Source organism: Ursus maritimus, unplaced genomic scaffold (assembly GCF_017311325.1).
Source record: "Ursus maritimus isolate PB19 unplaced genomic scaffold, ASM1731132v1 scaffold_28, whole genome shotgun sequence".
In the NCBI taxonomy this organism is placed as follows: domain Eukaryota; kingdom Metazoa; phylum Chordata; class Mammalia; order Carnivora; family Ursidae; genus Ursus; species Ursus maritimus.
In genome coordinates, this window is record NW_024425341.1 from 27,582,530 (window position 1) to 27,608,248 (window position 25,719).

The 25,719-nt window shown below is 35.8% G+C and overlaps 1 protein-coding gene across 1 annotated transcript in view; it reads left to right on the top strand.

The window, feature by feature from the left end:
- Positions 1 to 25,719, top strand: part of WDR17 (WD repeat domain 17) — an 81,047-nt gene that overhangs the window by 39,267 nt on the left and 16,061 nt on the right. Inside the window, exons 9-22 of the mRNA XM_008708869.2 lie at positions 561 to 652; positions 2,913 to 2,995; positions 4,864 to 4,950; positions 10,333 to 10,497; positions 12,629 to 12,831; positions 13,823 to 13,972; positions 14,279 to 14,409; positions 14,704 to 14,829; positions 15,856 to 16,011; positions 19,530 to 19,594; positions 22,314 to 22,446; positions 23,218 to 23,309; positions 24,351 to 24,450; positions 25,540 to 25,679. Of these exons, the coding sequence (XP_008707091.1) occupies positions 561 to 652; positions 2,913 to 2,995; positions 4,864 to 4,950; positions 10,333 to 10,497; positions 12,629 to 12,831; positions 13,823 to 13,972; positions 14,279 to 14,409; positions 14,704 to 14,829; positions 15,856 to 16,011; positions 19,530 to 19,594; positions 22,314 to 22,446; positions 23,218 to 23,309; positions 24,351 to 24,450; positions 25,540 to 25,679 (1,723 nt within the window). The remainder of the gene's footprint in view (positions 1 to 560; positions 653 to 2,912; positions 2,996 to 4,863; positions 4,951 to 10,332; positions 10,498 to 12,628; positions 12,832 to 13,822; positions 13,973 to 14,278; positions 14,410 to 14,703; positions 14,830 to 15,855; positions 16,012 to 19,529; positions 19,595 to 22,313; positions 22,447 to 23,217; positions 23,310 to 24,350; positions 24,451 to 25,539; positions 25,680 to 25,719) is intronic.

Below are 25,719 nucleotides of genomic sequence, written 5' to 3' on the forward strand. Positions count from 1 at the left end.
ATTTACTAACTTAGCAGCAGTTGCATTTTCACAGATTTGTTTCTTAAAGAGCATTGTTTATGTTTTTGATTTAAAAAACTTAAATTTTTTCATGTGTTCTACTTATAGAAATGTTCTCCTAACCAAAAAGAAAAAAAAATTACTAGATGCAATGTAAAGAAAAATGTAAATACTGACTGGATATGTGATAGTTTTGGGAAATTATTGATAATTTTTGTATTTGTGATTGTGATAGTTTGGTCGTGTTAATGAAAGAGTCTTTTAGACATTTGTACTGAAGTGTTTATTGATGAAATGATAGAATGTCAGGGATTTGCTCCAAAGAAACCCAAGGGGGACTATAGACAAAACAAGAGTGACCATATTTTGATAACTGTTGAAGTTATATGATGATACATTCACTATACTATTCTCTATTTCCATACATTTGATAATTTTCATCATAAAAAACTTTTAAAAACTACTTTGTAAATTGCAAGTCTTTTTCAAAAATTACATTTTGAAGAGAATTACATGTGTGGCAAACATTTCATATAATGTCTAACGAATTGTTTCCTAAGGTGATTTAAATTGTATTGCTGGAGCAACTTCTCGAAATGGTGCTTTTATTTGGGATGTTAGAAAGGGCAAAATGGTGCAACGATTTAATGAGGTAAGGTGTATTTACTGCTGGCTGAAGAGCATAATGTCTTATACTGCCTCATGTTTTGTAAATGCTTTTCTGTCTTAATTTAATAATCATCAGGTGACATTATGTTCTATCACTTGGATAAAGAAATCCAAGAGAACATACATACACATGTTGAAATGAACTCTGAAAAATGTAGATGGGTCTAGGATAAGAGAATTCACCTAAAGTTGCATTAGAGAGTCAAAGGAATTCTCAATCATCCTCCACAAAATTGTCTGGACAAATATTCACTAGTTGTAAAAAGACTAAACTCGAACGAATTCCAAATTATAGTCTAAATTCTGTTACAATTAGCTTTCCACATAGGGAGAATCATTGAATGTCTTGAACCTGATTCGTCACCTGTAAGACGGTGAAGTTGGGTTGTACAATTTCGTGGACTTCCTTCCACCTCTCAAATTCTGTTACTCCATGACACACACAGAAACCTCCCCCATTCCTGCTTGTAGTGACACAGATTGTACCTGACTTCTGCCTGGAGTGAAAGTATCATCCCATGCTTTACTGAGTGCCACTAATATTTGGAAACTGCGTGTGATCTCATTATAACATGTTAGATATGAGTCAAGGGAAATAGGAAAGGATCTCTGTTTTGAAATTTCACTCATTTCAAATGATTACTGTTGGAGTTTATTGAAAATGTATTTGAAAATGGCTTATATTTGAGACTTTAAAGCCATTTATACAAAAAATTGATATTCCCCGGAGGATCAAGCAGCTTTGATCTTCTAGGAGACACTAAAGTAATGTGGGAAATGCAGAGTATTAGGGAAACTTTACCAACCAGCAGTAATCAATTTAGCCCTCAAAAGAGGAAGCTTTGACAAAGGCCTATATAGTTACATCCCCCCTTTTCTCTGCATAATAATACTTTCAGTTCAGCGGTGCCCCCAACCTGCCCTCTGCCCTCCCATCAAGAACAGCACTTATCCCATAATAGTCATGTAAAAAGAAAAGAAGAAATGAATCTGAGAAAGAAACTTTTCACCTAAATTCAAAGATATTACCGTTAGGTGCCACTTCTGTTATCTCTTCTTACGGCATCTTGGCATCTTGTGACCTCAAATATGTGCCCATCAGCACTGCGACGGCCCCACCCTGACTCCAGCGACAGGCATCTGAGCATCAGAGGTGTGTCCCACCTCCATTCCTGTCTTCCCAGCATTCAGTAGCATAGATAGAAAACATGCTTAGATCTAGGATAATAAATACGGGGCAGTGCTAGCTTTTTTTTTTTTAATGATTTTTTATTATATTATGTTAGTCACCATACAGTACATCCCCGTAATGAACTGAGTTACATATGTCTCGCAGAAGGAAACGCAAGGTCTTAGAAGCCCTGAGTGCACTTTTCCTGGGATAAATGAAGCTGACGGGAGGCCTCCACTCCTACGGTTACATTAAGTATAGTGACTACTTCCATTTTGTACCCATCTTTATACAGCTACCCGCCATGGCCCGCAAAGAGGAAAAAACAGCAAACTAGAGACTGCTTTAGTAAAGTCGCCTTCGAACTCAAGATAAAAAGTCGCTTTAGTCTCTTCTTAGCAGCAGCCACAACGGAACTGCTATATAAAGTTAAATAAAAATTGGAAATGGATTGATTGCAACCTTTATTCACCCATGTCCCAGTTGACGAATGACATTCCCATGTATAATATATTCCCTGTGGTTTTACAAATCCTCATCATACTAGTTGTGACTACAACCCTCCCCCTTCCCCAGTCCAGGAGTGCAGAGGAACAGGTCAACATACACCAATTTGTTACAGAAAGAACCTTAAATCTTTCTCCTTTGTTTTTATAAAAAATAAAACTTTGAAATTTAAAAGAACCACTTACACTGTAGTTGTGGTAGCACTGGGTTAGGAAGCAGATAGACCCTGTCTTCATCTCCACACTGGCAGTTCTGGAAAAGCCATTACGCACAGCTTTATTCTGCAGATGGCTGATGAAGCGGGTTCTGGCTCTCTACCAGTGTCTACAGATCAGAAGTAGAGCCACTCAATTGACATCTTAACACAGGGGGTTTGTTTCTTAAGTGTGATAGCTTTCTACATTTTTAAAGTATACATTCTGCTTTCTGCTGCTGACAGTAATACTTCTGTGCGCATCCTCTAGAGTAAGTTCCTAACAGAAAAGCAATACTAGAAGAAGTAAATAAATAAGAGAAAAAAGGGGTGAATTATTTTTTATTGATAGGTATTTTGCATTTTTTGAAGCATGGAAAAAATGGAATATTCTGCGTTGCCTGGAGTCATAAAGATTCCAAGAGAATAGCCACCTGCAGTGGTGATGGTTTCTGGTAAGTATGACGTATGAAGTCATGCTGCTTATACAAGACTTATTGATAACACCGATTGTGTCATGTGAGCACATGCATCAGAGTAGCCAGAGTCCATCTGTACAGCTCTACCAACTATCATCGGTACATGTAAGCCCATATGGGCACGTGCCATGTTGCTATATCAGAAATAAATAAGGGCGCGGTGAGGTTTAAAATAAATAAATAACCCAGTAAGTTCTTTCTAAATGAAAATCCTACCTGAGTTGTAACTAAAATACTGTGAATTGCCTCAAAGAAACTTTAAGAACTTTTCACTAAGAGTCTAATTAATCCTCATCATTTTGGGGGGAGTAGGATTTCAGTTCTACAAGTGATTCAACAGATATCAAGTGCTCTAGAAACGTGTACACCTTTTATAGATGCTATTACTTTTAAAAGGATGAAAAGCCTTTGCAAGGAGGAGTAGGCTAATGCATGTGGGAAATGCCTTTTTTTAGAAGATGACTGTTGTCTCTGATCGTCTATTTCAGAATAAGTGCTTTCTTAATTCTATTAAGTCCTAGGAAAAAGTAGGTTTCCATGGAATATATGTAAGGGAAGAATTGCCTTTGGGTTAAACAAATGTTTTTATCCAGATGAAGCTATCGTGCAGCTATAGCTGTTGTCATCTTTGACAGGTGGGGTAGACACTCATGGTTGCTGGGAATATCGTAGAGATGGTCTCCTGTTAGGTTTTGCAATGTCCAGTCCAACTTTCTCGTCCTCACTTTTTAATTTCAGTGAAAAAGACAGTTGTTATGGAAACCAAAGATCTTCACCAGGAAGTTGAAATTTTCAGAAATAACCATATTAGTGATTTTTTCCCTGAAAAGAACTATTTGCTAATTGATAAATACCAAAATACAAAAGATGTGCCTCAAGAGTTTTTTGATAAGGTGATACACTGTTAGCTTTACCATGTACTTTCAGGACACCACATTTGTAAGCAGAGGTCACCAGCACTCCCCAGTAGCCTCAAAAATTTTCACTGACCTAATGATGTTTTAGAAGGTCTTTTCTAAAGGCTTTTAGAACCCTGTAATATATTAATTTATACACAGCTTCTTTTTTTAAAATGGAATCAATAGCCCTGTGTTACAGCAATGATATAGTCGGGTATTAGAGCTTCCTTAATGTTTGCAGCTTAAATACATACTTTGAGGAGAAGGGATCCTCCACATTTCTAGGTGAATCACTTAGAACATGCCACAACAATGTTACAACTTTTATGTCTTGGACTTGGTGTAATAATACGTGCAACCAGCACTATAAATGAGTTGTTTGAAATATAAGTTTTGAAGCTAAAGTCGAATGCATATGTTAGTTATATCATTGTTCTAAAATATATGTATTGAACTGTGTTTTTCCTCAACTAAAGATATTCTATAAGAAATAGTTTCTAAATCAACATTTATCACCTTCAAATTAATTTAAGTGGATTGTCATAATTAATACTGTCTGATGTAAATATACTCACTCATAATCGGTAATATCATTTACTCAGTGCTTTTAAATGTTCTCTGTGCTTTGAAGACAAGGTCTCTATCCTAAAATACTTAACGTTTGCAGGGCACTTGGGTGGCTCAGTCAGTTAAGCGTCTGCTTTCAGCTCAGTTACATGGGATCGAGCCCCACATCAGGCTCCCTGCTCGGCGGGGAGACTGCTTCTACCTCTCCCTCTGCTGCTCCCCTTACTTATATTCTCTCTCTGTCAAATAAATAAATAAAATCTTTTTAAAAAGTAAAATAAAATACTTCTGTTTGAATTATACAATTCTGGCTTTGTTTTTGTGAATAATGTATTTAGAATGTTGTTTTTTCTATTAATATATTATACTTAATTGCAGTATTATCCGAACAATTGATGGTAAAGTGCTACACAAATACAAGCATCCAGCTGCAGTGTTTGGTTGTGACTGGAGCCAAAACAACAAGTAAGAATTTTTTTTTCCCAGAATAAATAATAACTTCTGAGATTTTACATAAGCATGAAATTTAATGTTATTCCCACAGGTAATACCCATCACTCTCCGTAGGTGATGTTCTTGTTTTCTAGCCTTGTAATTGATTGTTCATGTTAGCCAATACTTTAGGAAAAAGCATAGGACTAACTAATAAAAAATGGAAATTTAGTCTAATCTGTATGTGGCTTCTACCAGGAAAGTAGCCCTTTCCCTAAACCCTTTTAGGAATCTCGCCAATGGTATCATTTTGCCACAACTTTCCATTGCCCCCTCCACACACAAACGCAATGCTAATGCTTTGACATTGGATGATTTCCCAAAACGTAGAACTACTGTGCATAGTTTTGAAAGGTCATCCTTGCTATCGAGCCTAGTATTTACCATGTAAAAATCAGCTCAGATTTAAAAATTAATCCAAGTCAAACCCAACTAACATTGATCCTTCAAGTTATTGCACTTCCAAGACTTGCATTTCAAACCTCTCTTTATGCTATATAAATTATACTTGAAAATTCAAACTTTCTTTAGATATTGTGAAAATAATGTGAAATTGTGCTTTTCCATATTCCAAGTGGAAAATATACATACTAAAATGTTAAAACCTTGTTATACTTGTGTTCTGAGTCAGATGACATACAAAATGATGGATCTATGTATTTCTTTCAGTAAATATAGAAGAATTTATAACACACTGTTAGAGGTTTTATGCAAAGTGAGCTCATGCCCAGCTCCTCCCCCAGGATTCCCCATCTAAGTGGCCTGATAATGTTCACAACAAAGCTGCTGAAGACAAAATCCTCAGCCTCTTCTTTTATACCTTAGCGTCTCTCCATTTCCCTTTCCATTTGGCCATCAATTCCTGTGATATCATCCATCTCAATATTCCTTTTCCAACTACTCCCTTCCTGTGCCATAAACCAATAATACTTGTTTGCTTTTGGACTTCCTCTAAAGCCTCCTAAATCAATTCCAGAATTCACATCCTTTGTCACCACTTCCTTGTCTCCCTGCCCCACCTTCTTTATTTTGAAGTCAGATATTTAACAACCAGATCTGAGTGTACCATTTTATCGCTTACATTGATTGTAGGATAAAATACAAAATCTTAGGAGCGCAACAGGGAAGTCCCTGTGTAATCTGGTTCCTGTGTGTTTTAATCATGCCATTTCAAGCGTGGCTCCCCCTTATTCTTTGCATCCAGCCACATTGGCTTTCAGTTTTTTGAACCAGTCAGCTCATTTCCATACCAGAACTTTCCCTCACGCTGTCTCGCTATATCTAGGATTCTGTTCCCCACCCCACCCCACACAACCCATCTATATTGTATATAGACAATACCCACCTGTACTCTAGCTCTCCGCACCAAACCACTTCTACAGAAAAGTGTTCCTGACCCCCATGTTAGGTAAATTTTTTCTATGATATCCTGGTAGCACTTAACATAACAAAATTAATCGTAACAAATAAAATTAATAAAGATTAGAGCAGAAATAAATGATAGAAGGGTGCCTTCCTGCCTCGTTTAGTGAAGCATGTGACTCTTGATATCAGGGGTGTGAATTCTAGCCCCATGCTGGGTATAGAAATTACTTAAAAATAAAATCTAGGAAGGAAGAAAGGAAGGAAGGAGGGAGGGAGGAAATAGAGATTATGGACTCTGAGAAACAAACTGAGGGCTTCGGGGGGGGGAATGGGATAGGCTGGTCATGGGTGGTAAGGAGGGCACGTATTGCATGGTGCACTGGGTGTTATACGCAACTAATGAATCATCGAACTTTACATCAAAAACCAGGGATGTACTGTATGGTGACTAACATAATATAATAAAAATATTATTATTAAAAATAATAAATAAATAAATAAATAAATAAATAAATAAATAAAACAGATCAATGAAACCAGGAGCTGGGTTCTTTGAAAAGATCAACAAAATTTCTAAACCTCTAGCAAGACTCATTAAAAAAAAGAGAGAGAGGGAGAAAGGATCCAAATAAATAAAATTACTAATGAAAGAAATAACAGCCAATACCACAGAAATACAATTATAACAGAATATTATGAAAATCTATATGCCAACAAATTGGGCATCTTGGAAGAAATGGGTAAATTCCAAGAAACATATAGTCTACCAAAACTAAAGCAGGAAAAAATAGAAATGAAATGGAATTGGTAATCAAAACACACCCAAGAAACAAAAGTCCAGGACCAGACAGCTTTGCAGGCAAATTCTAACATTTAAAGAAGAGCTAAAATCTATTGTTCTCAAACTATTCCAAAAAATACAACAGGAAGGAAAACTTCTGAAATCATTCTGTGAAACCAGTATAAAAATTTCTAATGATCCTTCCTATTTCATTGGTGTTGGTCGTGATCTCTCCCCTTTCATTCATAATTTTATTAATTTGGGTCCTTTCTCTATTCAGTATCACCCTGATAACAAAACCAGATAAAGACACCACAAAAAAAGAGAACTATATGCCAGTATCTCTCATGAATATAGATGCCAAAGTCCTTAACAAAATATTAGCAAACTGAATCCAACAATATATTTTAAAAAATCATACACTACCATCAAGTGGGATTTATTCCTAGGATGCAAGGGTGGTTCAATATTTACAAGACAATCAACGTGCTATTTTACATCAATAAGAAGAAGGATAAAAACCATATGATCACTTCAGTAGATTCAGAAAAACCATTTGACAAAGTACAATATCCATTCATGATAACCCTCTAGGCAAAGTAGGCCTACAGGGAACATATCTCAACATAATAAAGGCCTCATATGTAAAACCCCCAGCCAACATCATACTCAATGGTGAAAACTTAGAGCTTTTCCCCTAAGGTCAAGAACTAGACAAGGATGTCCACTCTCACCACTCTTATTTAACATATTACTGGAAGTCCTAGCTATAGCAATCAGGCAACATATCAAAATAAAAAGCATCCAAATTGGCAAGGAAGAAGCAAAACTCTCACTATATGCAGACAACATGATACCCTATACAGAAAACCCTAAAGACTCCAGCAAAAAACTACTTGAACTGATAAATGAATTCAATAAAGTTGTAGGATATAAAATCAATGTACAGAAATCTGTTGCATTTCTATACACTAATAATGAAGCATAGAAAGTAAAATTAAGAAAACAGTCCCATTTATAATTGCACCAAAAACAATAAAATATCTAGGAATAAACTTAACCAAAGAGATGGAAGTCCTGTGTTCTGAAAACTATAAAACATTGATGAAAGAAATTGAACACAAAGAAATGGAAAGACATTCCATGCTCATGGGTTGACAGACAAATATTGTTAAAATGAATGGATAATGAATATGGGGGGGTACGTGTGTGCATGGAATGGAATATTATTCAGCCATAAAAAATGAAATCTTGCCATTTGCAACAACATGGATGGAGCTAAAGAGTATGATGCTAAGTGAAATAAGTCAGAGAAAGAGAAATACCATCTGATCTCACTCGTATGTGGAATATGAGAAACAAAATAAATGAACAAAGGGGAAAAGAAGAGTGAGAGAGACAAAGAAAGAAAGTACTGTAGAGAACAAACTGATGGTTACCAGAAGGGAGGTGGGTAAAGAGATGGGGGAAATATGGGATGATATTGAAGAGTACACATATCATGATGAAAAAAAAATCAGCCATGAATTACTTGACACACACACACACACACACACATATAGATGTGTGTGTGTGTGTGTGTGTGTGTGTGTGTATATATATATATATATATATATATAAAATTTTAAAAAACGTAATTAAATTTTAGTTGGAAATTGGCTGCCCTGCCCTTTAAAATGTAAACTCCATGAGATCAGCAGCTGGGTTATCTGTTTTTAACAGTATATTCTTAGCAAAACACCGTGCTGCTGACCCTCACTGTGCCTAGAACAAAGTAAATGTTTAAAAAATATTTCTTCAGTATACAAATGGATAGAATTATCTTGTCTCTGATCAACAGAACAGTTCCACATTCTTATTTCTCTGTTTTATAAGGTTAATAAGCATTTGACCAGTTGAAATAAAAATTAGATACTAATGCAATATGTTTCATTGGTTAAAAAAAAAGGCTTTTAGACTTAATGCTTACTACCAAGTGTACCTAATAAATTTCATTTTTATTTTTAAAAACCTTTTAAAAATGTTCTTACAGCAGTATCAATATTTTACATAGCCCCTTAGGAAATAAGTGAAAAATACCTTGAACTTATAAAAGTTTATTCATAAGATATCTCTGAATTTATAATTTGGATTTCTAGATGTACATTCCTTGAATGTTTATTATTTAATTTTTTGGATTTTATATTTATGTCCATATACACATATACAAAAACACACCCATGTATACATGTGAGTACATGTATACTTATGCAAAGCATATTTTCCCACATTTAGAGACTGGCACATTTATCAGTGGGACTTAGGCAGATGTAATATGCACATTTACAGATTGGCACGACAGTTTGCAAACTAGTGTATTTATGCATGTCGGCTTAAATAAATGCAAGTCTTATCACCCACGTGACAAAAGTCAATAATTTGAAGTTTGAAGAAGGTCATGATAATGCCCACGGTCTGCCCTAGTCCTCATAACTCTATTTGGAACAGTGTTCCAAGTATGACCACTAGGATGTAAATAGATATAAATGGTTGCGTAGTTTACTCTTGCTCTCTTGAGAATAACAAACAAAGATCATTAAAAGATCCTGTCCACATATTTTATTTACAGGGGATCCTTAGTTGGAACAAACAGTTAGATCACCACAAGCTGGTGCAACCACCAGAGACAATTGGGAAACCAGGACTGGGACTTTCTGTTGGATGGAACAACCCTGGTCTGTGGGGAGATTTTCCAGCATCTTTCACGGGAAGCTCTGCTATTTGTACTCATGCCACAGAAAAATTTACCAGTGGTCGGGGCATGTAGTGATTAATAATTTGCTTACCAGCAAGGAAGCAAATCTCAATCACTCACCATTGGGGACCCCTGTTAAGACCCAACAGTTGTGAAATATAATACTCTGAGAAATATTCAAGAAGTTATGAATCTGGACATCAAAGAAAATACTTACAGAAATATGAATTCCATTATCTCTGATCTAAGATTTAAAACTAAAAATTCAACTGATTAAAAGAGAATATAAAGAAACTTTTTGCTCTAGGACAATTTCTGGGAATAATGGTTTTACTAATGTGAGTTTTAGGTCTACCTTCATTAAAGAAGGAAAAAATTCTAGTTTTAGAAATTGGAACTGTATGCATTTTAAAATTCTCAGCAACAAGTAGTATTTTTTTTTTCATGTTTTAATGTGCCATTGATGATGTTTCAGGGACATGATAGCCACTGGCTGTGAAGATAAAAATGTTCGTGTCTATTATGTGGCCACCAGCTCTGATCAACCACTGAAAGTATTTAGTGGGCATACTGCAAAAGTGTTCCATGTTAAATGGTCTCCTCTGAGTGAGGGAGTTCTTTGCAGTGGTTCTGATGATGGGTATGTATTTTTGGATTTTAATTTTTTAGTCTTCAAAATCATAAGCTTATAATCTTCTAGAAATGGATGTACTTATATGATCCAACTTATGGGTGGAAATATTTCAAATATGTACACATAACAAGGATGTATAAGCAGCAAACAATTCCCTGGTTTCATTTAACCATAGTAAATTAAAGTTTGCCATGCTTATGTTATCATCATTTTCATGATTTCTATTTCCTTACTTGGTTTGCTTATTACGGATGCTTATTTCTATCCTATTAGCAACAGAGTTAGCAGAAAGAAAAATTTCAAAAGGATCCGTTTGGAAAGGGAAAAAAGACTTGAAACAAATAAATCTCTGTAAAATATAGAGAACAGTTTATTTTTAGTGATGTCCTGATATTTAATATGGAAAACAGCTGTACTTTGTTTTCATGAAGAATAGAAAACAAGAAGATAGTCATGTATTTTTAGCATGAAGATGATTTATTTAGAAATGGAGTGGTTTAACATTTATTTTTCTATGTTTGTGAAAAAGTTACTGAAATCTTTTCTCTATTTTATATTCAAACCGGATAGATTTTGCATAGTACAGTTTGGTCCCTATTTGAATATGAGATAAGTTTAGGTAAGAAAAATCTTACTTTATGCAGATAGAAATCATAGTATACAGTAGCCACAAGTTTAATATTAAATAATTGACTATTTTCATCTTGAAATTATGGCATCCTTCCAAATATCCTAAGAAAAGCAATTGTGAGATTTCTGTGGGTTATCACTGGAAATGTTACTTATAGTAAGTTATCATGTCCAAGTGAATGGGTTGACTTAAGAGTTTTTCATCTCTTAACATAGACCTCAGTGTCTGAATTCTATTGCTACATGAAAAAAAAGTGTAATCTTCAACCATTGTCTAACAAATATTTGTCAGAAAGGCAGTAAGCATTTTACTTATTAATTATGGTGATGAAACTTGAAAGTCTTTTGTAATTCTGGTTATCGGTCCCTTTATATGACTATATAGGTGATATCATGCTGTCTAGTACCTTTAAATAATGCTTATTTACAATGGGATTGAGAAAGCTTTTCTTATGTTTGACTACAAAACATAATTATGATGTTAGCCTGATGTTTGCCTAATGTAAATTATGTTACAAAGGAAGATCACCTGTTCTAGTGAGTGTTATCGTAAGAGATAACATTAAAGTATTTTGATAATCTCACTTTAACATTAACTTACTTATGAAAGTATGATATCAACCAAAATAACTTCAGTGCTAACATAAGGATTTAGCACAGAATTACGTGATGTGCCTGGACACAGGTACCAGGATAAGGGGAAAAAGAAGGAAGTCTTCAAAGAAAGCAGAAATAAATATGCCTTAAAGAAATAAAAAAAATATATATATATATATATAATATGTCTCCTTTATAGTGTAATATAACCTTTGAAGTATTAATATTTTGGCATTGTCAGGTTGGTATAAATCTACAACTAGAAATTATTATGAATTATCCAAGCAGAGTTGGCATTTGGAAGTCTTAAATTGATTGAGTTCAAATTTTATTTCAATAACATTTGTACTTTGTACAATTGGTAAATTCAAGTAATATCGTGAATCCAGTTATATTTAAATTTTGTACTTGATTTTAGAGTGATTCCACACTGACCAACTTATTTTATTGACCAAAACATGAAGGAACGATTTACTCTTTGATAAGAGCATAAAGATGAATTGATTTTTCAAATAATACCCATCATCATACATGCTATATTTTCATGATTTACAAATAATGTGAGTGTTGTTAAATTATTGTATCCATATTATTAGTAATATTTTTTGGCTTTATCTGTTCTGGATATTTCACTTTAAGAAAGAAATTTCTTAAGTCTGTAAACTGAAATAGTAGATTTAGTATCAGCAGTAAAGGATCAAAGTAGGGAAAAAATATATTGAAATAAGCTAGCTCTCGCCTAGTTAGTTGTTCATTTTCATCTGCTGTAAAGAAAAGAATTGTAACATATCTTGAAACGTAAAGTGCTTTTTCAATTTACTGAGAAATAATTGTTGTGTTCCACTAAGAATGTGTTGATACTTTAAGTTATAACTTGAATGGTATTATATACATAATATTCTGTTTTCAGTTCTGTGCGAATCTGGGATTATACTCAAGATGCTTGCATAAACATTCTTAGTGGCCACACGTCACCTGTGAGGGGATTAATGTGGAATACTGAGATTCCATATCTACTCATATCTGGCAGCTGGGACTACACTATAAAAGTATGGGACACTCGAGAAGGAACTTGTTTGGATACTGTTTATGATCATGGTGCAGATGTATATGGTAAAGTGTTTTTCATGCTCTCTTAAATTTTGCTGTATTAATGAAGTTTATAATTTCTGAGAAATACAGTATTTTTTAAGAAACCTTACAGTGTTTCATTTTAAAAAATAACGTTCTTCTTCTTAGAAACTGTACTTGTTTATTAATTGAAATATCAGAATACACAGAAGATAATCCAAAATGTCATGAGAAGTTAATCGTGTTTCTGTGTGCACACACACCTGCACACATGTGGCTTAGATTTTTCTCCCTTCCTTTACCATCACTCCAGAAGGAAGTCGTAAAGCAGGAAATCAGTGATAAAGTAGATATAACTTATCTAGCCATTCCTGTACCTCTACTCTCGGATATTGAGGACAATGTTTTGCTTTTTAATGTAATAGTAAGTCTTTAAATACAGTTAAGCTGGGTATAGAAATCCGAGTTCTTGTCTTTTGCATGTCACTTTCATTTATAGACCCAAACCTCGATGGGCGTAAGTGGTGAATTAAGAAGGCAAAAATGGTTCCTTAGAGAAAGTCTCCCCACTCTAGGCACGTGTGTCCATATACTTTCCCTCAGTGGCCCTTCAGTTGAGGCAGAGGGACGGAGTGTTTCAGGCAGAGAGAATCCTGTTTCTGGATGTTCTGAACTGGAAGGTCCCAATGCTCTTTCTTCTTGTATTTAGAACTCCCGTCCATCTGCCATTCCCTCACAGATTACCACGTACTCTATTGGAGTGATGGTGTGCTTGCTGCTGAACCAGCTGAAATGCAATTTCGACATTTTCCTCCAAGACCATTTGCTAATCATTTTTCAATTCTGTATTCGTATTTATAGAATATGCTAAATAGTATATTATATTCTTGTATCACTTTCAGCCAAAATAGAAATGCTATTTCAAAACACTTCTTTATAACTTCAATTCTGTACAAGTTTTACGAGGTACGCACAGATAAATAATATTTTTCAATGTTTACATTAGTTAAAATAGGTTTCTTTTTCCCATCAGGTTTAACATGTCATCCCAGCCGCCCCTTCACTATGGCCTCTTGCTCCCGTGATTCTACAGTGAGACTCTGGTCCTTAACACCTTTAATCACTCCTTTACAAATAAATATCCTGGCAGACAGATCTTGGGAAGAAATTATCGGGAACACTGGTATTGAAAATATGCACGTATTAGGGGTGCCTGGGTGGCACAGCGGTTGGGCGTCTGCCTTCGGCTCAGGGCATGATCCCAGCGTTATGGGATCGAGCCCCGCATCAGGCTCCTCCGCTGGGAGCCTGCTTCTTCCTCTCCCAGTCCCCCTGCTTGTGTTCCCTCTCTCGCTGGTTGTCTCTATCTGTGTTAAATAAATAAATAAAATCTTTAAAAAAAAAAAAAGAAAGAAAATATGCATGTATTAGATTTTAGTTTTAAATAGTATAAGCAGTCCTTTCTCACTGACTTCTGTCTGCTCTTCAGATCATGCTATGGAACAAGGCACTCCTCCTCTGTTGTGTGGTAAAGTATCAAGAGACATTAAACACGAAATAGAGAAACTAACGGGTAATCCTCGAGCAAAAAAACTGAGATGGTTTTCAGAATGTTTATCAGTGAGTATTATAGGAGTTAGAACATTTAATTTCTCCGTAGTCAAAATGAATCTTTACAACTGTTGTCATTATCCCATATTTACATGTATCATCCCAACTCTGCGGGTCCCTCTGAGCACAGTTGGTTCAGAGTACGAAAGCAAATGGAAACAAGAAACAATAAATGAGATAAAGTATAGTTATTATTTTGTTAATTTTTTTAGCTATGCCTGCATCATATTTTTGAAGACACAAAATTCTGCGGGGTTTTGAATGCATTATTATATCTTTGGTTATCCTGTATCAACCTTTCAGCCTCCAGGTGGCAGTGACAATTTGTGGAACTTAGTTGCTGTGATCAGAGGGCAGGACGACAGCCTGCTTCCTCAGAACTACTGTAAAGGAATAATGCATTTGAAACATCTGATCAAATTTAGAACGGTAAGTAAAGTATGCAAGGATCATGTCCTCAAGCAGAAGTTATTTTTGCATTTTCATTGTTGAACTATAAAAATTATTTTGAAAAATTTATAGAATTAGATTTAGTAGACTGAAGTAAGTGAACATTGAGGAAATAAATCTTCAGGAAAAACCAATCGTGTGAGTCTGAATTATTTGAGACCAGATAAAGGCAGCCACGGTTTCCATAGGTCGAATCTCATGAATTTCTTCAAAGGTCACTTTGAACTACTTGAAATGCTTTACCCTATTATCAGATGACCGTGACACGTGGACCACTCTGACTTTAGGGTGCAGAGGCTTGATAGACTGCATTCTGGGATATGTTATATTAAAACTGGCCATGTGAGAGCTCTTCATGAATTTCATTATGAAATTACCAGTTACCTTATACCTGGAGTGATATCCAGTACCAACAAACCAGTGCTGGGACCAGAAAGAGGAAATAGCTCTTATATTTGCAATGAAATATCAGTGGTTAACTTAACCGTTAGAGGAGGAGAACTGCGCCAGAGATGTGGATTTGAAGGTCATATGAAACAGTTATTTTCATAAAGGAGGACTTTTTGTAGTCACAACACCATGTAACAACGACAGCTCTTACCTCTTGCCAGTACAGGAGCCAATTAGAATGAGCCCGTCATTTTTAATTTTTAGTCCAGACTTTTGTATATTTTTTTCATTAGTTAATATCACTTTATCACTCATGACCTTTTGGCCCCTGCACTTCTGTATAACCACAACACCTGGCGAGCTTTGAGGACAATGGGATTTAAACCTCTCCCTGCCCACACCAGACACATCCACTCTTTACCCTGCACCCACACCAAAATATTATAGTGGAAGAGGTATCATATTTTATAGAGAAAAGATATTGATTTTTAAAACATTTAATTTCTAGTGCCATGTGCTTTTAAAGTACATGCCCCTGTTATGCTTTTAAAATCATCTGTTATCACCAGCTCTTATATAACAAAATTTAGAAAATTTTATTTTCTTTTTAACCAGTCTGAAGCCCAGGAATTGACAACAGTCAAGATGTCTAAATTTGGTGGTGGTATTGGTGTCCCCACTAAAGAGGAAAGGCTGAAGGAAGCTGCTGACATACATTTGAGATTAGGACAAATTCAGAGATACTGTGAACTGATGGTTGAACTTGGAGAGGTAAAGTGCCAAAATCAAGGAGTTTAACAAAGTATTCTCTTTTTCCAGATCTGTTTGCTTCTCTGCTGGTCTGATAGCAGGTGTATATCTGAGCAGTACTTCTCAAAGTGAGGTCACCCAGACTAGCAGCATCAGTGTTACTTGGGATCGTGTTAGACATGCATGTCCCCCCCCAGACCCACAGAAGCAGAAATCCGAGGGAGGTAGCCCAATGATCTGTGCTTTTATAAGGCCTCCACATTATTTGCATGCATGCTAAAGTTTGAGAACCACTACCTTAGGGTGGGATCTTTGATATCCCGGAAATATCCATGTTGGCTGAGTTGCACACAGTGGACTCCTCTTGCTAATACTGTTTGTCGTAACTAAACCCTACGCTGGCCAGAAGGGTTTCACTGAGGATTATCCGGTGAAAGATGTTTCTTTTTTTTTTTTTTAATTTTAGTGTTTTTGTATTATATTATGTTAGTCACCATACACTACATCCCTGGTTTCTGATGTAAAGTTCAATGATTCATTAATTGCGTATAACACCCAATGCACCATGCAATACGTGCCCTCCTTAATACCCATCACTGGCCTATCCCATTCCCCCTCACCCCCCTCCCCTCTGAAGCCCTCAGTTTGTTTCTCAGAGTCCATAGTTTCTCATGCTTCATTCCCCCTTCTGATTACCCCCCTTTCTTTATCCCTTTCTTCTCCTACCGATCTTCCTAGTTCTTATGTTCCATAGATGAGAGAAATCATATGATAATTGTCTTTCTCTGCTTGACTTATTTTGTTTCTAAGGCACAACTTGATTGTTTAAAGGACTGATTCAACAAAACAGAGTTTTCAAAAAAGGTTAAGATGAATCTATCCTATTAAAATTCAAGATAGTGGTTCTTTTGGAAAGTGGGTGGCAAATAAAATAGAACAAAAGGGAGAAGGGGCTGCTTTTTCTTGATCCGGCTGCTGGTTACTTGAGTGTATTCAGTTTGTGCAAATTTATGAAGCTTTTCATTTTTCTGCACAGCCATTTTAGTTCAAGAAAAATTCTCCCACCCTCCCAAAAAAAGAAAAATTAGAATGGCATGGACTCATTTCATAGTTATTATTTTGAAAAGCTCTAAGTTAGTTAATTTTATAATTACAAAGCATGCTATTAACTGTACTAATAAATTATATAAGGTAAAACTAAGCAATAAAGTTACATTAAAGTATATCAAAATTAAATTTAACTCACCTTTTTCTTCCCCCATACACTAGACGCGAGTAATGAATTACTACTTGACTAAAGAAAAAACGTCATTAAAAAATGTTATTGAAAAGGAAGGGGTGCCCGGGTGGCTCAGTCGGTTACGCGTCTGACTCTCGATTTTGACTCAGGTCATGGTCTTAGGGTCGTGAGATGGAGCCCCAGGTCTGGCTCTGCGCTGGGCATGGAACCTGCTTAAGATCCTCTCTCTCCCTCTCCCTCTGTCCCACTCACCCCCATTGCACTTGAACATGGGCGCACTCTCTCTCTCATTCTAAAGAAATAAAAATATATTTTTCAAGGTATTGCAAACTATAAAGTGTTTAGTAGCAGTATAAAAATTTTACTTCTGGGGCGCCTGGGTGGCACAGCGGTTAAGCGCCTGCCTTCGGCTCAGGGCGTGATCCCGGCGTTCCGGGATCGAGCCCCACATCAGGATCCTCTGCTATGAGCCTGCTTCTTCCTCTCCCACTCCCCTTGCTTGTGTTCCCTCTCTCGCTGGCTGTCTCTCTCTCTGTCAAATAAATAAATAAAATCTTTAAAAAAAAAAAATTTTACTTCTGAAGAAGTTGAGGCTTGTCTTAAAAGTTATCCTTTTAACAAGGCTCTATTAGAATATCTATCAAATGTCAGGGGCGCCTGGGTGGCACAGCGGTTAAGCATCTGCCTTCGGCTCAGGGCGTGATCCTGGCGTTATGGGATCGAGCCCCACATCAGGCTCCTCCGCTATGAGCCTGCTGCTTCCTCTCCCACTCCCCCTGCTTGTGTTCCCTCTCTCGCTGGCTGTCTCTATCTCTGTAGAATAAATAAATAAAATCTTTAAAAAAAAAAAAAAAGAATATCTATCAAATGTCAAGGAGAAAAAGAAAAAATTTTGACAATACTAATTCTTCATCTTCCTCAGTTTTATATCTGGGTGTATAAATTTTTAAGCTATATTTAATTCAAATTTAATTAAAATACTTTAATAAAGTACTTCTGGAGCTTGAGAATTTTTTTGTTGTGCAGTTCCATCAGTGTTCTTAATGATCCAAAAAACTGTGCTTACAATCCTTGAGAAATAGGAATGTCCTTGTAATTATTCACGGTCACCTCCTTCCAGAGTTTCTGTTTTTCTGAGATTAATACTATGAGGTTAGGAACACATTTAATCTTTTAACCTACAAGACATGTTTTTATAGAAAAATCTTGATTTCAAAGTTAATTTAACCTATGTTTTAACTTCTTTCTTCCATTTGCCTCTACTGTAATGAAAGGAAATTTTCCCTAAAAGCATATTTTATATTACGTTTTTTAAAAAGGTAACATGACTACAAATAATGTAGTATTAAAAGTTACCTATTTTGTACACCCGAAACTAATATTACACTGTATGTTAACTAACTGGAATTTAAATAAAAACTAAAAAAAAAGAAAGTTACCTATTTAAAATTTAACCTATTATTTTCAGGCTAGTTACCAATTTTGTAGCCTTAATCACAATTGTCACACTTGCCTTGACTGAACAATGATCTTCTTTAATAACAGTCTAATTTTTAAAATATGAAGATTGGTATTATAAACTATAAAGGAAAAAGTGACAATAAATAAAGTTTACAAAAAACAAAGAAGGAATAAAAATAGAAATAAATGTCTTATTTGTTAAACAGAAGTGACTGTGTAATAAAAATTTCAGTATGTATTATTTTGAACATAGAACATGGGTTACCATAGAACAAACCACTCTGGGATTGTATCAGAAGATGAGTTAATATATTTTTCATGCTATATACTTTAGTTACTACTCTTCTCTTTCCCTGACTCTGCCCCCTGACCTCTAGCTTTGGGATTTTCCCTGATAAATAATACAATTTATATATCTTACTTTAATCTTAAAATATGGTAATATTTATACTCTGTGGAATGCATCAGGTAGAATACAAAAATATTCCTGGAAATTCAGACACTCTAAAAACACACTAAAAACCTGTATTATAAACGTGAGTTCATTTAAAAAAAGAAAGAAAAAAGTCCATTAAGAGTTAGTGCAATCAGGGCGCCTGGGTGGCTTGTCGGTTAAGCATCTGCCTTCTGCTCAGGTCATGATCAGGTCAGGAGTCCCAGGATCCAGTCCCTCATTGGGCTCCCTGCTCAGCAGAGAGTTTGCTTCTCCCTCTGCCCCTCCCTCTACTCGTCCTCTGTCTCTCTCTCTCACTCTCTCTCTCTCAAATAAAATCTTTAAAGAAAAAGAGTTAGTGAAATCAAAATAAACGTGTTTTGCCTTTCTTTTGTTCTGTTCTAGTGGGACAAAGCCTTGTCAGTTGCACCCGGAGTGTCTGTGAAATACTGGAAGAAGTTAATGCAGAGGTAAGCAGGGAGTCTGTGTCCAGATACATGTTTTTAAAAGATGTTAAAATGGAAGCATTATATAAATATGGTAGTAGCTTTTGAGATTTTTTACTCTTATGTTGTCTTTAAAAATAACGAAATTTTATGTCTACTAATACAATAAAATTAAATGAATCAGTTACAAATCATTTCTGTGTTCTTATATTTGACCTGCCATCTGAAAAAAGAGAATGGAAGGCAGATTTTTCCCATGTCAGTGGAGGAATTGACATATCCGTGAACATGCTTATTGGTTAATATATTGCTATTGAAATATAAATGGTAAGATTTTCTGACGGTTACCAAAAGTTCACAGAATACTTATTCTATAAATAATCTCAGAAATTCTCTCTGGACACTAATCCCTGCCATCTCCTCTCCACGAAAATAAAGGAGGTACTGATGACAAAGAAGACCGTTTCTGAGATACATTTGTCTCTTGGGGCTGCTACAGCAAAGTGCCATGAACGGGTTGGCTTAGAGCAACAGACATTTCTTCTCTCACAGCCCTGGAGTCTAGAAGTCCAATATCAGGTTGCTGGAAGGATTGGTTCTTACTGAAGGCTCTGAGAAAGACTCAGTTCCATGCTTCTCCCCCAGCTTCTGCTGGTTACTGGCAATCCTTGGCGTTTACTGACTCATGGATGCATCACTCCAACACCTGCTTTGTTTTCACAGGGCATTATTCCCTGTGTATCTCTGTGTTCACATTTCCCTCTTTCTTTGGGGACACCAGTCATATTAGATTTAGGGTCTACCCTACACCAGTACAACTTCATCTTAACTGATTACATTGGCTAAGACCATATTTCCAAATAAGGTTACATTTATGGATACCATGGCTTCATACTTCAACATATTTTTTGGGCAGACACATTTCAACTCATGACATAAGACTATTTTCTGTTCTATTTATTCAGTGAATATTTATTAATTTATTTATTTTAGAACTCACTTTGTGCCAATCACTGGCCTAAGCCTGTAAAGTACTATTTAATGAGTAATTGCCTTGCTTCTGGCATTAAAAAGTTTTGATTTTTCTTTCATGGGACATGATTTATAAACAAATTCAACTGTAACTCACATGTACAAATAAAAATCTGTCAGAGGTTAAGCATGAAATGTGAAAGGATTAACAAACATATCTGCCATGGGAAAGTAGACTGTTCCCTAGCACCTGCTTTCCCAATGGGAAGTTCATTAATGGGCTGGCTTCCATCCTCACATTGTAGGCTCCCCATCTTAAGTCCTAAGAATCCCCAATAATTCTAAGTTCCTGTACCCTCACTGCACAATTGTAAATGTTATCCCTCCCACTGAAACCTTAATAAAATCAAGTTAGTAGATGATGTTTATTTCAAAAAACAATTTTGTTTCAACCTCAGCAAAAACTATTTCATTTATTTTGAGATACCAACACCTGATTTTTTCTGCTCCTTAATTCACATGGTGTCCAGAAAATGGTCTTCCCACAACACTTAAGTTCATGTTCTATACATCCAGCCATTCAGAGAGATTGACTGCCAGTATCTCAGCCCTGGTTCCTAGGAAGGGGATATTGTTCCTATAACAAGGAAATCAGGGTCATATGGTTAAAAACATAGTCGTTGGGGAGAACGCCAGCGACCTTATGATTGGGAGACTGTTAACAGTGAGCTGTTCAAAGAAAAACTGTCTGCTACACCTATCCAAAGATTGGAAATTGAAACATAGTTTAATGCAAATGCCAGCATAAGTTAAATAGACGAGATTAGTTTTCAACAAAACTGTAAGAGTTGAATTAATTTGGTTAATCATTGGGAAACTACCTAGGACTTAGGAAAAGAGAAAGAAGGATACAGAGAGACAGAGGCAGACACACGAATACCCTTCATCATCTCCAAAGATCAGGATCCTGTTTTCCCCTCACATATCAGGAACATTATTTTCTTTAACTACCTTGCTTGGGGCACTCATAATAGTCTGTATTTTATTATCAATATTTATACTCTTGTATTGTCTTTTTTAATGATTTTAAGCTACTTATATTGAGAAGCTCTCCTTTCATTGTTGTGCTCACTGAAACATTTAAAATTCTACTGTCTTTAATGAAGCAGACTCCCATGCATTTAGTAATGCAGTTGAAAGTAGATATCCCTTCACACATATCTAGTTTACAACTTACTTTCAGAAAACATATTGCTCATTTTAATAGATAAGCTACATTCACTTTAAGGCCTAAAATGTTCAGTGCACTTAAAAATATGAAAATATGTAGTGTTCTAAGAGAAAGCAAGGGTCTATTGTATTTATTATATCAGAAAACTTTGATTTGTCTTCCATTACTTATTTGATTATAAAATCTGAGGTTTTTAGTAAAGTGAAATGCAAAAGGGCTCTATGAACTCTACCACATATTTTGAATATTTGGATGTTTTAGATATTTCAGATAGTTCAGAAAATCTAGGTCCAACCTAGAACCTTGAAATTAATATATTACAAACTGAGGGCTTCAGAGGGGAGGGGGGGTGGGGGAATGGGATAGACTGGTGATGGGTAGTAAGGAGGGCATGTATTGCATGGTGCACTGGGTGTTATACGCAACTAATGAATCATCGAACTTTACATCAGAAACCAGGGATGTACTGTATGGTGACTAACATAATATAATTTAAAAAAACATTAAAAAAAAAAAAAGAAATTGTTCTTATTTTATTAGGAGAGCGGATCAACTAATCCAGGAGGATAAGGATGATGTCATTCCATATTGCATCGCCATTGGTGATGTGAAAAAACTAGTCAACTTTTTTATGTCAAGAGGTCAGCTTAGAGAAGCTCTGCTTGTTGCACAGGTACAACTACATAACTACACAAGCTATGTGCCCTGGTGGGTGGGCATGCGGAAGGAAGGCTGTGTTGACTAACCACACGTGCCTTCACATGATCAAGAGTCGTAGCTGCCTTGGCTTCTGCCCACCTCCCAACCATCTCTGTCCACATTGCATTCACACTACCTGATCACACCAAATGTACTTTAGACATTCAAGCATCCCTAAAGTCTGAACTTCTGTATGCTGATGCATGTCGTATGTGGTTGGGCAGCTTTTTCTAGTAACTGTGTACTTGTTGATACAATGGAGTTCACACTTTTTCTTCCAAATTCTAGGGGCATCTGTAAATTGTATAAATTTCAGGCAAGATTTGAGTAAACAGTTAATCCTTGAACCACACAGATGTTAGGGGTACTGAACCCCCACCCAGTCAGTACTCTATGTTTAACTTTTGATTCTCCCAAAACTTACCTACTGATAGCCTGCTGTTGACCAGAAGCTTTACCGATAACATAGTCAACATATGTTTTGTATATGTATTATATACTGTATTATTACAATAAAATAAGCTAGAGGGAAAAAATGTTATTAAGAAAATCATAAAGAAGAAAAAATACATTTACACTATTGTACTATATTTATTTTTAAAAAAAGTCTGCATGTAAGTGGACCCATGCAGTTTAAACCCATGTTATTCAAGGGTCAACTGTACTTTGATCAAAATAATATTCTGAAATTGGTCAGCTATCAATAATTAGCAAAAAATTAATTAAAAATTTCATTAAATTCCAGGCTGCTTGTGAGGGAAGCATGCAGACCTTACATGTTTCTACACCTAAAGGATCTTCATCTTCTGATGATATCTACAAGGAAGACTTTAATGAGTGAGCATTTTATTCTTTGTGTGGGGTCATATTTTAGTGGTTGGTTTCCCTGCAGGAGGTTTTGGGAACCATGCAGTTCATCTTTCTTTGCGTACAGAGGGTTTGGCTGTGTCACCTCGTTTCTCACTGCAGTTCTGCTCCACCTCGGCCCCTCCCTAGGTGAACAGGGCAACGTCAGGCACGGAGATGCACACTACACATGTTTTATGTCTCTTCCAGAGAAGCAAAATGCATTCTAGTAAAGAGATTGCAAATAAAGCACCTTAGTACTTTTAAGTTGATCGAACCTGTTTAGGGTGGAGGGGCAGTGAAAATACAGGTGTGCTGTTTATTAATGTTTCGCTGTAAAGTCAAGGTAGATAATGTCTCAGTGACATTGTTCATAATCCCAAGACCCCAGAATTGGTGTTGGGAATAAAAATTAGGCTTTTGAAGAAGAAATACAGATACATATGTTTTAAAAGAAATGGAAATTAGAATTCTTCAGCCTTTTGACCCGTGTAAAATCTAATAGTCTACTTTCCTATGCCATACCTAATGGCTTCTATTATTGCTCTAGAAAATTTGATATTAAGCTTTTAGGATGCTTATCAAGTAAAAAAGAGTCATAAAATGTTAAGCAAATAATGTGTTGCGACCAATATACTCCTTCCTGGTTCTTTGCTGCTATTCTCTGCCATTTCTAAATTGGAACATACACTACCCATATTTTGTGTCACCACCTAAGTTTTGAAAAGTTACAGTTCAACCTATAACTCTTCTAAGATTGACTGTCCCTACAGCTGAGTTATAAATGATTCAATGTAAGATCGTAAATTTTGAAAGGCTTTTCTTCTGACATTTGTTGGGGAAGGTGAGTTTGTCTGCTAAGTCTACTTTCTTGATTTTCTTTTCACCCAAAAATCAGGCTTTATACTTGAATCATAGATATCAAATTAAGTCTGATTTGATCCTTTAATCAACTTCTTATAAAAGGGCATTAGTCCATTTTATGGTGGAATCCTTGTGTTTATAGAGAATATATACTTTTTTCTTTTCTAGACTCCTGCACAAAGTCAGTGAAGAACTGGCAGAATGGTATTTTCAGGACGGTCGTGCTGTGCTAGCGGCCTGCTGCCAGCTAGCTGTAGATAACACTGAGGTACATTTCACATTGGTATATGTGAATGAAAAGTTCTTAAGATGTGTCATGGTGTTTGAGTGGAAAAAATATGGCAACTTCTGTGTGAGATCTGATTGTGCCTGCTTCCACGCCTGAGCTTTCCATGCCTGAGCTGCCACGCCTCCTAAGCACACATAAACTCTATAGACCATGAGATCTTTTTTTTTAATTTATTTATTTTTATCACAAGATACATGTTTGTAACAACCTTACTTTAAGTATGTCATCCTGTGTGAGAAGCAGTAGTGTGGTAAAGGGAAAAAAAGGTCTGGACTGGGACTCAGAATACCTGATCTTTGAAAGCGCTTATTTTTAAGTATACTTTAGTATATTCTTCACAAGTTATGTTTTTAAGGTAGTTTCCATTTGACCCACTAATCTAATAAGAAAACTGACTGAAGGTTATAGAGGGGAGGGGGTGAAGTGATGGGGTAACCGGGTGATGGGTATTAAGGAGGGCACATGTGGTGATGAGCACTGGGTGTTATACACAACTAATGAATCGTTGAACACTACATCAAAAACTAATGATGTACTGTATGCTGGCTAACTGAACATAATAATAAAAAAAAGAAAAAAGGAAAAGAAAAGAAAATGCAGAGTAAAATTTTTGATAGAATTGTAAAAAAAAAAGAAAAATGTGAAGTAAGGATGGATTCTATTTTTCATGTATCCTTAGATATTGTATATTTAAGGGATAATTGATAATCATTGCATACTATTGAGAAAGCTTTTAAGAATTTACATTGTTTTGTGATAGACAAATTGAAGGGCATGTTGAGGATATGGCAGAAAGACTGTTATTAATTATAAAAATATTACTAAGGGTTTTAAACTTAAATTCTGACCTTATAAAAATTTCCTGTGTGTCCCTTTATGACGAGCTTTTCCATCTGGAAATTGCATTTATACTTACATAAGTGTTTCATAGGAATATGACATTCAATATTTTATAAGAATGATTGATTATAGGTTAATACTACTTTATCTACTTTATGAGCTTGGCGGGGAATGATGATCCAATCCAGCATCTATGAAACTGAAGAAATTATTTTCTTATTGAGCAAGCTTGCTATGGCATACCTGATTCGCGGAAATGAGCTGGAGTTGGCCGTCTGTGTGGGCACAGTGCTGGGGGGCGCTGCAGCACCTGCGACCCACTATGCCCTGGAGTTGTTGGCAAGAAAATGCATGATGATTCCAACATGGTAAGAATTTCTAAATTCAAAGAATGATTCTATAGTGATG